This window comes from Telopea speciosissima, chromosome 8, assembly GCF_018873765.1.
Source record: "Telopea speciosissima isolate NSW1024214 ecotype Mountain lineage chromosome 8, Tspe_v1, whole genome shotgun sequence".
Lineage (NCBI taxonomy): Eukaryota > Viridiplantae > Streptophyta > Magnoliopsida > Proteales > Proteaceae > Telopea > Telopea speciosissima.
In genome coordinates, this window is record NC_057923.1 from 4,199,608 (window position 1) to 4,217,850 (window position 18,243).

Below are 18,243 nucleotides of genomic sequence, written 5' to 3' on the forward strand. Positions count from 1 at the left end.
CTGATCCCTAAACATTATGCCTCGGATACCGATATCCACTACTAATAGAATACTGATACGGATCGGGAGTACCTGCTGAAAAAGCAGATCTGTATTGTATTGTATCAATATCGGCCGAGACCGATATGGTCACTGCTATCAAACCTATAACCTTGGTTAGGAATCAGGTATGCGCATCGATCACGGCCGATATCCACATGAATCGACCGAAATCCGATATGGATTCCTACAATAGTGCCGTTACCTTAACCTGGAAGAGAGAGAGAGAAAAAAAAGTAACCGAAGTTTGTTGCCCTTTCTTACAATAAAATTAACTGCTTTGAAACAACCCAGATATAAAGTAGGAGAGAAAAAACTTAGTTTACCTGCAACCTCCTATAAGTTAGAGAAGGAGAGATTAGGGAAGAAGAAATCCTCTCCTCTCTCACACTGTGTGTGTGTGTAAAAGAAGAAAGGCAAGGAGCGAATCAAAGGGTTTCCGAAATGCCTCTTTAGCAGAGAAAACGAGAGAGAGTGTCTGTGTGTGTTTGTGTGGGGGTGAGAACTGAGAAGGCTAAAAGCAGGAGTGGGTGAGTGCACGCGTGCGTGAGTGCGTGCCGAGGGCGAAGAATTTGGATTTCCAATTTTCAATTAGAGAAAGACAACCAACAACGCTTCGCCGGCCGGATCTGGTCAATGGCCGTTTGACAGAGTGGCTCTTCCTCGTATATACCACCACTTTACGGCTAACACAGAGTCTTATACGCCTATACGCCTATGTGTATCAGGGGCGTAAAGCGTAAATAAGAAGGCAATCTAAGGGTTATTTCATTTTGTTGTGGCCCGTGACTCCCTCCCTGACCCAGAGTGGGTCTCTATCTCTCTCTTGGAGCCGTTCGAGGCGAGAGACTTTTCCTCTACTTATATTTTTCTTGTGTATAGATCCCCTATATATATATATATATATATATATATATATATATATAGTTCCCAATTGGTTTTGCTTTGCTTTTGATTCTCTGAAACGATAATGAGAGCAACCGTCAGGAAAGGATTCACTTCTCACAGAGATAGAAGTACCCAACCTTGCAAGGAAGGGAGAGCGAAGAGGAAACGATGTTTCTCCGGAGAGGAGGTTACGATTCTTCAGAAGAAGGCCAAGACGACGCTTGATACTCCCAGCAACTCTGATTTTTTCGATGGTTTGCCGGATGATCTTATCGCTTGTATCCTCTGCAAACTTGGTTCCACCGCTGCTTGTCCCTCTGATTTCATCAACGTTCTCTTAACGTACGTCTCGTCCTCCTCCTCTCTATTTTCTGGGTCTTTCTTCCTTCTCCCATGGGGTTGGGGGCTCCCTTCTTTTGATTTAATTTTTGTTCATTTTCTTTGGACGAGAAATGAGTGGGCAGTGAATTGCAGAGCGTTGGTGAAGAGATTCAACTTTATTTTGCAGATCTCTCTATCTAAAAAGCTATCACAAACTTCTATAATGTTGGCAGGGAATGAATAAGTATGAGATTTCCTGAATTATTTGTTGTTGTGGTTGTTTATTTGTAACAGATGCAAGAGACTGAACGGTTTGGCTCTTCATCCTCTAGTGTTATCGAAAGCCTCACCCAAAGCTTTTGCAATAAAGACGGAGAACTGGTCGGAATCCGCTCATCGCTTCTTGAAACAATGCGCTGATGCAGGGAACGTCGAAGCATGTTATACTCTTGGCATGGTTAGTTTGTAATCTTCAATTTCGTAGAAACAAATACCAACAAAAATATATATAACTGCTAACATGATTCTATCTGCGTTTTTTGAAAAATTAAATTCTAAAGAAGAAGAAATAGATTTTTGTGTATTTGGTTGGGGGCTTAGCAGTTAGTATTCTGGGCGCAGATCCGATTTTACTGTCTACAGAGCAGAGGGAGCGGAGCTGCACTAATGGCGAAAGCAGCAATAAACTCTCACGCATCTGCGCTTTACTCGCTCGCAGTGATTCAGTTCAACGGAAGTGGTGGTTCAAAGAACGATAAGGACTTAAGGGCAGGGGTAGCTCTCTGCGCCAGAGCCGCCTTCCTCGGCCATATCGATGCTCTAAGGGAGCTCGGCCACTGCCTCCAGGATGGTTACGGCGTCCGGCAAAACATCTCCGAAGGACGCCGATTCCTCGTCCAGGCAAACGCCCGTGAACTCGCTTCTGTACTCTGCTCCTCCACATCATCTTCCGCCACTTCGCGGCCGTGGCTAACGTGGCAACCTCACCACCATCGGCTCGTGATGGGGGGTGGTAGTCCCACGGGGTGTCCGTTGTTGAGCGATTTCGGATGCAACGTGCCGGCACCGAAGTCGCACCCTGCGAATCGGTTTCTGGCTGAGTGGTTCAGTCTGCGAGGCGATGTGCCTGGGAATGGGCTGAGGCTCTGCTCTCACTCCGGGTGTGGCCGGCCCGAGACGAGGCGACACGAGTTTCGTCGTTGTTCCGTTTGTGGAGCCGTCAACTACTGCTCTCGCGCGTGTCAGGCGCTCGATTGGAAGTTACGCCACAAGGTAGAGTGCGGCCCGATGGAGCAATGGCTCGCTGTTGATGCCGACGGTGACGGTGTCGGCGTCGGAGTCGGAGGGGGAGACGACGACCAAGCCGTTGTTGAGAGTTAAGGGGTAACGGTATTATAGCACAAAGAAATTAGTTTTTATTTTTATTTTTTTATTTATTAGGGTAATTTCGAGAATTTCTCTTTGGTTTTTGTATAGGAGAAGAGAGGAATGGACTTTTTTTTTCTTTTTCTGTATTGTAAAGGATAGATCAATCTCAATTCTCATCGGCTGCAACTGAGGGGAAAAAAAAATTTTAGAGGATTTTTTTTGTCTTTCTTTCTTCGATCTTCCCCATTAACTGGTTTCGTCTGATCAACACTGGCATCTTTCGGTTGTTCTTGAATCATCAATCTTACATTAATATCTCGTGTATGAGAAGCGAGAAGTGGGGCAGTTGGGTCATTAGGTGTAGGGGGGAAGAGAGGAGTGGTGACTTTGATACATTATTAAGAATCAAGATTTGTACTTTTGAACTGTGAAGGGATGGGTATGGTATGGGATGTTCACCAAACATAACAGCTCAGCTGCCACTAGTAATGGGAGTAATGAAGCTTTGGAACTAATTTTGGCTTGGCTTTAGGGTTAAGTCTATCAATATTCACAGTGAAACATAAGAGGCAGAGAGGGTAGGAGTTAGATACTTAAAGTTACTTCCCAAATAAGGTTTTAACTAGAAAATTTAGAAGAGATTGGAAATTGGAATGGATGCTTAAAAAAAAGCATAAACATCATCTTCTGGGTTTGAGTTTCCAGAGCCCCCAATGTCTTCTTTTATTTGAAAATTGGGAGAAAGCTTACATTTGTATCATCATTATCATCATCATCATCATCATCAATGAAATGCTCCAGCGAAAAATAGAAGGAATCCGAGGTGTTGTGTGGGTTGTGTAATCTGTTCGTTGCTCTTTGAGCTTTTTGTCAGTCAAAAGAGATGGTGGAGAGAGAGAAGGATTGAGTCAATGAAAAGCGGGGGAAAGCAAAATAAAAGCAGGTAAAATGCAAGTGGGAGGGAGTGTGCAACGTTTTATGCTCTGTCGCGCACCAGAAGCAGAAAAAAAAAAAGGCAGAAAAGGAATCCAGTGAGAAACACATTTCTTCCCCTGAACAACACATAAAGAATAATGCACCAGAGAAAGAGAGAAGGGGTAAGCAACTGAAATCCCTTCTCCCTAATAACTAAGCATTTGATTAGCTTATCCCAAAAAAGAGGGGGGCAAGGGAGCCACTGAAACATTGGATGAGGGGGCACAAGTATCATATACATAAAAGGACAGTTTTTCCTCCACCCATGGACGACGGTTCACCCACCATCCAAGGGTTTTTATATATGTTCTAAAATACCCTCCCGATACCCACTCCCACCCTCGATCACCGTAAGTGGAGGGAAACTCGATCCTACATAAAAAAAAACTAATACAAGAGGAATAACTTCAATAAAAGTGAAAACACAAACGCACAAAGAGAATGAATTAATACTTGTCTAAATGGTAATGATCATGAAGTAGCATCAAATTTTGAGATTGGGACCCCCAGGTACCAAACATAATGGTATATCTCAAGACATCACCTTGTACTCATCATACTCCTCAGTGTAGCAATTAGGAATGTTTGCAACTGTATATATGCATTGCCACTTGCATTGGGTTAATGAGTTTAGGTGGATCCATCTACAATCGGAATATTACAGATAAAGCATGCCTTGGAATAGTTCCCAGGGGAGAAATGTCCACTGCCCATTTCTGCTGCAGCTTCAGTTTGAAGGCCTGTAAATCTTTCCATAAAAATCTATATTAGATGCAAAATCATCGTTGTTGTCATTTACAGTCAACCACCAATTCCATATAGTTCAATCCTACCACCAAAAGTACATAATTAAAGAAAGAATGGTAGGTATAAAGTGGAAAATGAACATATGCTAAGATGCCAAAACAAAACACATTAGAAGCATATTTGGACAGCATTACTTTTCTGCACTAATATCAGTGAGTGGACAAAAATATTTTCAAATTTGTCACACTATTACAGCAGCTAGTTAAGTTGGGCTAGGCTCAACAGGAACTAGGTCAGGTTAGGCTCATCTCAGTCCACACACTATTTTAACCCTGCCCAAGACATAGGGAGGAGTGGAATCAACAATTGTGGCCAGGAGTGGGTGTTTAAGCAAAAGCCTAATAAACTACAAAGTTCCTTCTACTTTGCTCTCTCACTAAAACATCATTTTAAGCTCTCTTCCATATTGCCAAATGAGAGTAGTAGCTCCCCTATGCCTAGAGAACAGATGCTTGTGGCAAAAATAGATATGCAGATCCATGTGGGGAGTGCTTGTTTGATCAAACTAAAAGTTAGATCAGCAGCACACTCTTTGGGTTGGCGTTGTATCGAATTTTGGGCCCTATGTACCATTTGTTCCACCATGTTCGGACTTTTTCCCTTCGTATTTTCAACAGTTGAACTGTAGTGTCAAGTTGAATTGTCAACCAATTTTCAAACTGCAATATTTCCCCTTGTGGGAGAATGGGATTGAGCCAAACCTTTCCAAACTGAAAGGCCACGATGTGTACATGTCCACAAAATTTGTATGATAATAGAACTGCCCCACATAGCTCATAATTGAGAAGTTGAGAGATGCCTCTCTATAACTGCCACTGCAGCAAACAGTTACCTTTGCTATAACTATCATTCGTATAAAACAGTCTCACTGAATAAGTCTAGAATTAATTAATGATTCCATAATCCTAGTATATTTAGTTATATTCTACTTTCTGTAATTATAATTTATTAATGAAACTAATAATTAATAAAACTAATTATATTATAATGAACTAACATTAACCATGAAACTTCCGGTGCTTGTTTGCACTATACAGCTAAACAGGTGAAGGTAAGTTTTTCTCTAATTCTCTGTACGTAATCAAACAAAGATGGAAATTAATAGAGATCTGTAAGGTACCAAATTGCACATTAATGGTTTATTTTCCTCCTTTTTTATTTGAACATGCTATATATATATATATAGTAAAAGGTTAGGAAGAGAAGCATATGAAGGTCGTGCTTGGCACTTTGATAGTCTGGCGCTGCACATGCAGCCCGGCTGCCCGAATACACAGGATCTTTTTTCGCAAGCAGCCTCGTCGATCAGTTATTGTTTATACATTCTAGTATTATTATCTGTGGAGATCAATTAAGACAACAACATGATAACTGCAGGTCATAGGCACACCATCCATATATACCTAAACCAATGGGTGTGTATATTCTGCTTCATGCATGCATGCATGTGTACATAATAATATCACATATACTTTAAGCCTAGCAAAAATATAAAACTACTAGTAAGGGCGTTCTCCATTGCAATCCCCAGGAGGGTTATAGTTACAGATGGCCAAGTAACCACCATAGCTGGAGCATTTGACGGCGCCGCAGCCGAGTTGTGTGGAGTTCTTCCACACAACCTGCCTGTAGCACCCGCATTCTCTGCCTTTGGCGCAGGTGTTGGTGGCATAGTCGTAGTAGATCTTGGCTTCTACCCATGCCTTCACGGCACCTGTGGCACTCTCTATCTCAGGATCATCGCCTGAGTTCCAGTACAAGTTCTGCCCACATGGTCTCTGTATGTGTACGAGTTGGCAATTTGGCCCAGAATTCTTGTCGGCAAATCTCTGTGCTCGTTTTGCCTCAGTCTCATTCCAAGTCTAAGGGCTTAACCCCAATGACTTACGTACTGCATTGTGCCCATCCAACATTTCCTTGGCGAACTTTGTCTGATTGTTTGTCTGCTTGAGTACTACAGAAGAAGAAGGAACAACACGGCCTTCCACCAGCACCAACATCAGGCAGCTAATAATAGCTAGCAGCAATAGTTGAGGTAACGAAAGGGTCGAGGGAGCCATCTTCTTCTTCTTCTTCTTCTTTTGTCTTTCTTTCACAATTACCTTCCTTCCTTCTGATGAGTCTTCTTTGTCCCTTCCACCCACCTTATTATATAGTAGTTACTGACAGCTGCTTTGAAACAAGAAGTTTCTTAAAGAATTGAGGTTGCAGCGAGGAAGTTCCAACCAGTTGTTACCACTAAAAGTTTAGATTGCTATTTTAAGATCAAAGTTGTTCCATCTGTGACTTTAATTAACTGTTATGGTTTTCTTTGTTCATTAAACATAAAACTTTAATGTAGCTAACCTGAAGATAACCTGAAGATCTTTGTTAATTTTAGGAAGACTGAAGATAACCTGTGTCTAACTATATAGCTAGAAATTTGGCTAAAAATGCCTACCACAAACAATAATATGTACCTTCCCAACCTGTTTAATGTTATATATTTGCTGTTTTTTTCATAAAACAAAAAAAAACTTTATTCATTAAGGGTGGGGTGGTTGTCATAACTCTATTAAAACACAAGGAAAAGTTTTTTTGCGGTCACCAAAAAAATAATATTTAAACCATAAAACACTAACCAATAATCTCGAACAGGAAAATTTCAATACAAAATGGACAAAGCATTTACAGATTGGTGACCAAACAAAAAATGTCAAATAAGCAGTCAACGTTTCCCAATGCTTAAAATATCACAATCTACCGTAGGAAAAAAGCGCTGGCACCAATCTGTTAATTCCATTCGCAAGCAGCAGCAGCAGCAACACCATTCATATTCACATAATACCTAACCTCCAGCTACAATGTAGCTTTTACTGATCAAGTTTCACAAGCCTCCTATTAATAATCTTTTCCTGCCAAATCTTCATTAATTTTATCAACTTTCCCGACCATTTTCTGGCTTTGATTTAACATGAACATTAAGCATATATGCGACTGCTCCTCATCATAACTTCAAGACTGCAAAAATGATATTTACATAAAATCCCAAAACAAGAGGAAGAAAATGATATGGAATGACGAGAAGAAGAATAGCTATCAATACCCCTACTTCAAGTACCTTGGAGAAGTTGTGACATCATGAGTAGCAGAGAACTGACGAGAACGGCAGTGTCATGTATTTTTTTTTTTAAGTAATGAAATGGCTTTATATCCTAGATATTATTTGAATTATGAATAATGTCAATACATAGAAAAAACTCAAGTAAAAATGTTATAATCTAGACAATAATAAAGACTAAATGAACAATCATTTAATGTACATAATGCAATACAAACAAAATAAATAACATATCAAACACATAGTGATTGCATAAGGCAAAAATAAAGAAAAAGAAAAATAAGTACAGGGAGACTTGAGAGTACTTTGGCATGAAATAGTCTTGTCAAAATTTTGACCTGAATTACAAAATCCAAGATATTCAAAATATTCAAATTTAGATCAGCCAAAACCATACAGATTTTGATTTCGTTCTTCTAGCTGAAATATAAATTTGGGAAAAACTTAAAATCTTGATTATAGCCTGCATTACATTAAAGCTTAAGCTTACCAGATTATGCTACCTTGTTAGTTCTTCGTCAGCCTCCAACACTGTCTCTTTATGTACCTTTTTTAGTGTCTTCAAGCCACAAGATGAGAAACCATTCCCTACCCAGTGAGAATTAGCATGTTTGTCTGGTCCTCCACTCTGAAGATTATCCACTTCTAATTCTGGTATTTGACCCTCAAGAGATACCTTACAGACATCCTTCACCTGTTCTGCTGAATTCTTAATGTCATTATTTTCATCTGGAGAGAGTGATGGAGTAGAGGTTTCCCTGACAAAATAAATAAATAATTAACGATGCACAAAATCAAATACCATAAAGAGCTTAAGAATGCATGCACTATAAAACTATCATTCTTAGCAACAAATTCATTGCAACATATTAAGCAGACAATGCAGGACAAGCACTGAAACAGTTAGTCCATGTCTCTTACCTTGGGGTCTCCGTGGCACAATTGTGTTGCCTCTGTTTCTTATTATTCTCCATTTGCTTTAATTCTCCATCAAAATGTTCATATAAGGAAGTTGAACTGTAGTGTCAAGTTGAATTGTTAACCAATTTTCAAACCTCAATATTTCCTTGTGGGAGAATGGGATTGAGCCAAACCTTTCCAAACTGAAAGGCCACGACGTGTAAATGTCCACAAAATTTGAATGAAAATGGAGCTGCCACATAGCTCATAATTGAGCAGTTGAGAGATGCCTCTATAACTGGCACTGCAGCAAACAGTTACCTTTACTATAACTATCATTCGTATAAAACAGTCTCACTGAATAAGTCTAGAATTAATGATTCCATAATCCTAGTATATTTAGTTATATTCTACTTTCTGTAATTAAATTTATTAATGAAACTAATAATTAATAAAACTAATTATATTATAATGAACTAACATTAACCATGAAACTTCCGGTGCTTGTTTGCACTATACAGCTAAACAGGTGAAGGTAAATTTTTCTCTAATTCTCTGTAATCAAACAAAGATGGAAATTAATGGAGATCTGTATGGTACCAAATTGCACATTTTTAGTGTGTGTTGATACGTACTGTAATCTTTATCCTGTCTGGTCATGTAAATTAACATTCGAAACATACAACTACCCAAAGATTCATTTGGTGCTGTGCTCTGGAGACTAAGAGGTACCCTAGCGAAAGCCAACATTAATGGGTTTATTTTATTTTCCTCCTTTTTTATTTGAGCATGCTATATAGTAAAAGGTTAGGAAGAGAAGCATATGAAGGTCGTGCTTGGCGCGTTGGTCAAGTGCTCACTTGCTGAACGCTTGGTCACGGGTTCAAGTCCTGGAAACAGCCTCTTTGGAAACAGCGGTAAGGCTGCGTACATTTGACCCTCCCCAGACCCTGCTAAACGCGGGAACCTTGTGCACTGGGTACGGCCTTTTTTTAAAGGAAGAGAAGCATATAATACAACAAGCAAATAGCCATGTATAATGATCTACAAATAATATAGGGTTTACCCTCAGCAAATGGCACTCAGTTGTAAGATATTATTCATCCTTCAAAAGGGAAGAAAACCCTTAAAGGTCACAATCCCCGACATGATACCCAAACCCACCATGAACAAGACACATAAATAGCAGTTTCAGTTTTCCATAACCATGTTCAAGTTTAGGTCGTATAATCCCTCCAAACCCATTTGTACCAAGTCGCAAACTGCAGATGCCCATCTGAAAGACATAGAAGATGCTAAGGACCAGTTCAATTTGTTCACAAACTCATTTGACGCCACAAGGATGATGGAACTGAAGTTTATCTATCTCATGCACATTTGTATATTCGCTGATTTGCACCATAACCTCTGTTATGAAACTGAACCTACCCCTCATGGCTCAAGAGTCTTCAAATCAATTATCACTTTCAACCATTGGGAACTCTATTCATTTGAAAGTTATCCCAATTGGTATCCCAACAACAGGTGTAAGTACTTCTCTTCTGAATAAATTTACTCATGGCCTCTTTGATGATTACTTGAAGGTTACATGTACTTCTATGTATCATCCTGCGCTTTCAGCACACAATGCATTTCCTTTACTGTTAATTCACAATCTTGTAACTTATATGACTTACAGTAAATATTTTTTGGAACAATTCAAGTTACTAGTCTGTTTCATGTCAACAGAATTCTCATGCTGGATGCTCAGGAAATTATGGAAATTTTTCGTTTTATAACAATTTGCCCGAATTAGATGGTGTTAACAGACAGTCATTAGAGGTATTGTTTTCCCCAGGCCAGCGAGGGGTGGAGGGTGAGTTAAGACCTTTTTCAGCGGAAGAGGAGTGGGCTGCAGTAAAGTATCTTAAAGCTAATATCACCAGGGCCCCATGGATTCTTGATTTCTTTCTACAAGAGAAGATGGGATGTAATTAACAAGGATTTGATGGAAGTGCCATAGCTTCCTTCAAAGACTGCAAAATGTTTACATTGATGTGATGTAAGTAACTGAAGGACATGGAAGGATGTGTTGGGGGCCAGTTGATGCAGTTCGCAGCCAGAAGAAAGAGAAAGATAGTCTTCCTGTGGTTTCATCTGGTTCATCATTGAACCAAATTTTGACCCAAACCATTTCTGGTTTCCTTAAAACCAGGATCATGGGATCTAGAAAGGATATTAGTTTCTTTATTATTATTTCATTTCCTTATCAAGTTGGTTTACTTTATTAGAGTCCAATTTTGAAACAGGTTATCATATTATGTCCGTTATGTTGTACCTACATATTATGCACCTCCTGGAACTGATATTACTACAAACAAGATGAAGCCAGAGGTTCCTAACTTTGCTGAACAGATGCGCCCATGCCTATTCCTTCATTCATTAGATTCTCTAGAAGAATTTTTGACTGGTATGACTTAACAAAGGAAAGGAAGCTTAGATTTGTTTATTTGCAATTGACTGTTCATGCTAAAGAATGGTGGAGAATCTATGAGGAGGCTCAAAGTTAGAAGACGTGAGCCTAGGACTTGGGAACAGATGAAGCACAAGTTGAAGAATAAGTACACCGGAACATATCCAAAGAAAGCTCTCCCTACAAAAAAATTACCACCAAAAGGCATTTAAAGCTGAAGAGAATTTGAAGCAAACATATATAAAGTTCGGTTAGCAAATTGGAGAGTGTTGAAAATCTGATACGAACAGTGTTAAGGAGATTGAAAGAGAACCAATCAAAGAAAAGGAGCCTGAAGTTGAAGATAAAGCTGAAGTGATCATAGTTAACTTTGCAAATAAAGAAGAGACAATGCTTGAAGCTTCAAAGACGGAAGATCAACAGATTATAAGATTCTACTGAAAAGGTCTACGTTGAAGAAATCAAAGTAGAGAAAACTGAAACAGTGATGAGGTAGTGGTCGAGAATACCCCGGGAAGTTACTTCCGTTATTAGAGTTAAGAGGATTTTGTTCTCTTTATTTTAATTCATTTTGGAGAAAAATATTTCTTCTTAGCAGTTTCCTTGGTCCTAACCTTCATTAATATGTTTAGAGGTTTTAGTTCTCATAATTTTACTGGTTTTCCATTTTGATAGTGGTCTAAAGATAGAAAACTGTGAATAGAAGTAGAAGACATACTGGAGAATAATATTTTATAGAGACTAGGTAATGCGTAGATCAATAGGCATTGTGCTGGCCCGAGCAAAAACTTTTATTTTCTATAATGATTTTGATTTGGCTCAAAGTTGACTCTTTGGAGAGATTCTTTGAATTTTATTTTTTCTTTTTCTTTTTGCATTTTTAGAGTGGTTTTCATGGAACAGAACACTTTTGCTTCTCAGCCTAAGAATCATTTACTCATTTTCGGTGGGATCATTTTAAGGCAAGTATTCCACAAGCAAAGGATCACTTCAATGAATCAGTTAAGTGGTTCCTAGCTCCAGAATACAAGAAGTGAAACAAAATAGGACCTCAGTCTTTAAGTTGTTTTAAAACCTTTTGTTTGTTTAATTTGTTATGGTTACAGTTCACCTCCCCCCCCCCCCCTGTGTGTGTGTGTATGTGCTATTTCATCATTCCACACCTTACGCGAGATTACAAGTTAAACCAATGAAAAAGGCCGACTTCCCAATTCCAAACTCGCACCAATGTAAACCAGAATTACCTTTCACTTATATTTAAAGTCCCTATAAAAGTGTTAAACAATGTGGTAAAAATGTGAGAGAATGATCTACCTTGATTTTGTGATTCTGAAGCAATAGATGATCAAAAGCAGGCTGTTTGTTGATATTAATGCAATCCACAGTGCTATCACCTACACTGAAGATCTAGAACTTTCATCATTTCTTATTTTCTAATTTCGAGCCCATCATTATGTAGTGTCGAAGTTTTGCAGACAACACTTTCAACATACTCCTACATAAGAAACAAACATCACCTCATTATTGCACTAATTTTCATGTAAGTAAATAATTAAGAACATCATACCAGGTGCTAATAGAAGCAACATAATTGTCTTTTTGCAGGCATTAACTACAAATATGACAGTACAGTCAATTAAAGACTAATGTTTTTACAGCCACTTTACAAATTACTTTTTTTTTTTGGTAATGACTTTACAAATTACTTGAAGGCATGACATTGAAGGTACAAATTAGGAAGATCCACTTCTTGGCTAATACCGGGAGGAGAAACCCAGCACAGCTTGTAGTTTTGATTTGATTTTTAACAATCCCTCTATGAGTGAGTGGCAGCAAGAAGTTCTGGTTCTTAATGATTACATTTTAGAAGAGGTGTTCACATTCATAGAAGTTGAAAAGGGAAATTTTGATGGAAAATGAACATGTAACAAAAAGGGAGGGGGGTAAAAACGCTTTTTCTCCAACCATTTTGATTGATCATCATAAGGTATCTACATAGTGGAATCACTTTTAAGAACATTTTATATCAAAATGGAAACCAAAAAAAAAAAAAAAAATGTGAAACCTGAGTGGTGCTCTTGTTAGGTTGTTTGTTAAGAAGCTTGAGTTGTCTTTGGAGCTCGAATCGTCTTCCCTGGAGGATATACCCAATGCTGCAATCGGTCAGAACAACTGGTTAATTTCTGTTCTTTCCTTAAATATTAGGAACATAATAAAAACCCCACAAATGAAGAAATAAATAGGACCTGAGACTGCCAATCCGCTCCATGCCTCTCTATCTTTATCTCCTTCTTAGTAATCAAGATTCTGCTGTGTGTGCTTCGCGCTTCGCACATTTGTTTCCGATCAAATGCGAAAGGGTTTTTTACAATTATCATCCCAAAATCTTTTATATTTACTATTACCCCCCTCAAAACTTTGAAACAACTGTTACCCTCCCCTGTTGCATACTAATAACGAAATGGTCCCACCGTTACAGACCCGTAATGGCGGAGGTTAATTGTGAAAATGTGCCGTTATCACGAATTTTTTAAGACCAAAATGCCCTTTTTGGGGTGGTAATTGTAAAAAACTCCCACCCCATTACCACCGTCCCTTCTCCTCATCCTCTTCTTCTCCTCATTCTTCTTCTCCTTCTTCTTTGAGTTGTAGAGGCACCAAGCCAGCGTCAACGCCATCGCCTGGGCTCCGCACAGTTCCACGCTACTCCCTTGACCGAATCCTTCACCACTTCCAGGCTATGGAGCCACAAAGCAAGAACATTGGCAGAGGTCTTGGGTTTAATTTAATGATGAATATATTAGCCATTTTTAGAAGTTCTGTGAAAAAGACATCTTTCTTGCATTGAAATAGGGTTTAATTATCGAATATATTAGCCATTTTTAGAAGTTCTTTGAAAAAGACATCTTTTTTTAACTCTGTTGACAGCCCTAAATTTTGCAGAATTTCTTGTTAATATTCTGATTTGGATTGATTTATAGGATTTCAACTGTTCCGTAGAGTTCTTTCGATCGCCTTTCCTAGTTCAAGAATGGGAAATGCCAGACACGAATGGATCAAAGAAGGAAATACTTTGTCTCGACATAGTTGAGAGATCGTTAGATAAATACAAGAATACAGATATCATCGTCTTCAACACGGGACACTAGTGGACTCACGAGAAGACTTCAAAAGGGTATATCTTCAGAATCCTTTCCTTGTGTTCTTTATAGATTTGGTATTCTGAATTGAAACCTCTGTTTTTTAAACAAATTAAATAAAAAAAGGGAAATAAATACTCACAACTTGCAGAAAGGATTACTATCAAGAAGGTAGCCATATCTATGAAGAATCGAACGATGTCGAGGCATTTCGAAGAGCTTTAACAACTTGGGCAAGATGGGTTGATGCCAATGTAAGTCCTAAGAAGACCCTGGTTTTCTTCAGGGGCTATTCTACCTCACATTTCAAGTAAATTTGACACTTTGAGCAAACAATGAAATATAAATTCCATGATCCTCGCCATTAAAAATAAATTAAAAAGGGGTTTTTTTTTTCCCTCTCTAGTGGTGGACAGTGGAATTCAGGTGGGCAATGCGACCATGAAACTGAACCCATGAAGAACGAAACCTATTTGAAAGCGTATACGCAGAAGATGACAGTGTTAGAGTCGGTATTGAAGGGGATGAGAACGCCAGTCGCCTGGAAGTGGTGAAGGATTCGGTCAAGGGAGTAGCGTGGAACTGTGCGGAGCCCAGGCGATGGTGTTGATGCTGGCTTGGTGCCTCTGCAACTCAAAGAAGAAGTAGAAGAAGAAGGAGAAGAAGGAGGATGAGGAGAAGGGACGGTGGTGAAGGGTGGGAGTTTTTTACAATTACCACCCAAAAAGGGCATTTTGGTCCTAAAAAGTTCGTGACAACGGCACACTTTCACGACTAATCCCCGCTGTTACAGGTTTGTAACGGTGGGGGCCGTTTCGTTATTAGTATGCAACAAGGGAGGATAACAGTTGTTTCAAAGTTTTTAGAGGAGATAATAATAAATATGAAAGATTTTGGGGTGATAATTATAAAAAACCCAATGCGAAATAAATAAGTACAGCAGCGAGTACGATGGAGAATCTCTTCATCCACTATAATGTGACTTTGTGATTCGACTCTTGGCAGGTGAGAATAATAGTTAGCTTCTGAGATTCTCTATTGTGCGAAGTCTAAAATACCTTTTACATTCCAATCGAAAGGTCAAATTTCGGATTAAGATGTTCTCTCTTCCCTATGGGTTATGGGTAAAGGGAAACTCAATCCCATTTATTATAGCGGGACTATGCTGGGAATTTGAAAATTGAAAAAAAAACCGAGTTTTCCTTCATCCATAGTGAATGGGATCCCATTCCCTGTGAGGCGATAGAGGGCGGGAATTACAAAAATCTTATGAGGGGTTTATGAACCCTAGGCTGGTGGATAAACCGTCATCTATGGGTGGAGGAAAATTCTGTCAAAAAAAACAATGAGTGTTTTTCCTGGAACAAGCTTCCAACTTTACATTCATAAGACCAATTGTTATTTTTGAACAATCAAATAAGAATTCAGTTTTTTCTCAACATCGAAAATTATCTCCTCAATTTGCCTGCTCGTCAATTTCCTCAATTTCATCTAATAGGGAGAAGTGGATCCCACCCGGGAAGTATGTTAGGACAGGGGGTAGGGTGATCATTTCTACCCCCTATTAGATGGAATTGAGGAAATTGACGGACAAGTAAATTGAGGGGATAAAGATTCGTAACAACACATCTCTCTCTCTCTCTCTCTCTCAAGAATTGAAAGCACAACCATATGGATACACAACCATACATAAAATCTTTTACCATCAAAAAATGAAGATGTGTTATTTTAAGGAGAAGAGAATTTGCAAAGTGAGCTCCAAAGGTAGCTACACTAAAAAATATTTGCAAATTGAGCTCCAAAAGTAGCAAAACCGAAAATAAATTGCAAATACTTTTTTAAAAATGAATTGATTGAAAATTTGAAAAAGAAACATAAAAAAGAGAAGGTAAAAAAGTAGGGTTCTTTGCTAGAGGTGAAGGGTTAGCTATTCTTCCCTTTCAGATAAGGTTTTCTTTCACCCATGAATTTAAAGTTGTCATTACTTCCCTACCTCCCCCCCCCCCCCCCCCCCCCCCCCTTTTCTTCCAGAAAAAAATATTGTAGGTCTAAAATGCTCTTTACTATTCCGACACCCTTCGTTTTTTGCATGAACTTCACCGAGTAATGACACAAGGATGGAAATTCTCTAAGCGACAATGGTAGAAGGAGCTATTGGGACAGCAAACATGCCAAGAACATCATCAATCTAGCCTTTTGGGATTGGTGTGTAATTTGTGTGATTACACTTTCATTAAAAAATAAAAAAAGAACATCATCAATCTACTTTTTCTTATCGCGACTCTGATTTATTGCATCATCTTTTTCTCTTCTTGTTTTAACACAATAGGGAGAAGTGGATCCCACCCGGACAGTATGTTAGGACAGGGGGTAGGGTGGTCATTTCTACCCCCTATTTGATGGAATTGAGGAAATTGACGGACAAGTAAATTGAGGGGATAAAGATTCGTAACAACACATCGCTCTCTCTCTCTCTCAGGAATTGAAAGCACAACCATATGCATACACAACCATACATAAAATCTTTTACCATCAAAAAATGAAGATGTGTTATTTTAAGGAGAAGAGAATTTGCAAAGTGAGCTCCAAAGGTAGCTACACTAAAAAATATTTGCAAATTGAGCTCCAAAAGTAGCAAAACGGAAAACAAATTGCAAATACTTTTTTAAAAATGAATTGATTGAAAATTTGCAAAAGAAACATAAAAAAGAGAAGGTAAAAAAGTAGGGTTCTTTGCTAGAGGTGAAGGGTTAGCTATTCTTCCCTTTCAGATAAGGTTTGCTTTCACCCATGAATTTAAAGTTGTCATTACTTCCCTACCTCCCCCCCCCCCCCCTTTTCTTCCAGAAAAAAATATTGTAGGTCTAAAATGCTCTTTACTATTCCGACACCCTTCGTTTTTTGCATGAACTTCACCGAGTAATGACACAAGGATGGAAATTCTCTAAGCGACAATGGTAGAAGGAGCTATTGGGACAGCAAACATGCCAAGAACATCATCAATCTAGCCTTTTGGGATTGGTGTGTAATTTGTGTGATTACACTTTCATTAAAAAATAAAAAAAGAACATCATCAATCTACTTTTTCTTATCGCGACTCTGATTTATTGCATCATCTTTTTCTCTTCTTGTTTTAACACAATAGGGAGAAGTGGATCCCACCCGGACAGTATGTTAGGACAGGGGGTAGGGTGGTCATTTCTACCCCCTATTTGATGGAATTGAGGAAATTGACGGACAAGTAAATTGAGGGGATAAAGATTCGTAACAACACATCGCTCTCTCTCTCTCTCAGGAATTGAAAGCACAACCATATGCATACACAACCATACATAAAATCTTTTACCATCAAATAATGAAGATGTGTTATTTTAAGGAGAAGAGAATTTGCAAAGTGAGCTCCAAAGGTAGTTACACTAAAAAATATTTGCAAATTGAGCTCCAAAAGTAGCAAAACGGAAAAAAAATTGCAAATACTTTTTTAAGTAACGGCCCTGAACCTAAATGAGGCAAATGAATTGATTGAAAATTTGCAAAAGAAACATAAAAAAGAGAAGGTGAAAAAATAGGGCTGTGTGCTAGAGGTGAAGGGTTAGCTATTCTTCCCTTTCAGATAAGGTTTTCTTTCACCCATGAATTTAAAGTTGTCATTACTTCCCTACCCCCCCCCCCCCTTCCCTTTTCATCCAGAAAAAAATGTTGTAGGTCTAAAATGCTCTTTACTATTCCAAGACACCCTTCATTTTTTGCATGAACTTCACCGAGTAATGACACAATGATGGAAATTCTCTAAGCAACAATGGTAGAAGGAACTATTGGGACAGCAAACATGCCAAGAACATCATCAATCTAGCCTTTTGGGATTGATGTGTAATTTGTGTGATTACACTTTCATTAAAAAATAAAAAAAAAACATCATCAATCTACTTTTTCTTATCGCGACTCTGATTTATTGCATCATCTTTTTCTCTTCTTGTTTTAACACAAAGGTCAAAATGGGGTCCATTTCGTATAAGGGGTGGAGTGTCCTAAACTCTTTGTGCCTCCTTCTTCGTTCGCTACTGAAAAGCACATTGATTTTAATGTGGACAGCACATTTTATCGTCTTGGAGATGTATACAGTGATGATGAATAGATGCCCTAAGATAGCATGCGAAGCCTACTTTACATCTTTAGAATTCTTTTGTAATACCCAACTAATATGTTGAATCATCCCAAAGTTATTGGCAGAATAATATAACAAAGTTTCAAAT

The 18,243-nt window shown here is 38.6% G+C and overlaps 2 protein-coding genes and 1 long non-coding RNA gene across 3 annotated transcripts; 2 read left to right on the forward strand and 1 right to left on the reverse strand.

The window, feature by feature from the left end:
* Positions 1-962: 962 nt before the first annotated feature.
* Positions 963-2,633, forward strand: LOC122638265 (F-box protein At1g67340). The gene is made up of 3 exons (XM_043831141.1): positions 963-1,269; positions 1,543-1,705; positions 1,870-2,633. Exons 1-3 carry the CDS (start codon positions 1,010-1,012, stop codon positions 2,626-2,628), a joined length of 1,182 nt encoding a protein of 393 aa, XP_043687076.1. The 5' UTR covers positions 963-1,009; the 3' UTR covers positions 2,629-2,633.
* A 5,149-nt stretch (positions 2,634-7,782) lies between these two features.
* LOC122670760 lies at positions 7,783-8,508 on the reverse strand. Its single transcript, XM_043867739.1, has 2 exons — positions 8,420-8,508; positions 7,783-8,256 (listed from the first exon to the last, which is right to left on the reverse strand). Exons 1-2 carry the CDS (start codon positions 8,470-8,472, stop codon positions 7,998-8,000), a joined length of 312 nt encoding a protein of 103 aa, XP_043723674.1. The 5' UTR covers positions 8,473-8,508; the 3' UTR covers positions 7,783-7,997.
* Positions 8,509-13,811: 5,303 nt separating this feature from the next.
* LOC122672931 lies at positions 13,812-14,522 on the forward strand. The gene is made up of 3 exons (XR_006334513.1): positions 13,812-14,025; positions 14,142-14,300; positions 14,397-14,522. It is a non-coding gene; the product is annotated as an uncharacterized LOC122672931 (long non-coding RNA).
* Positions 14,523-18,243: the final 3,721 nt, after the last annotated feature.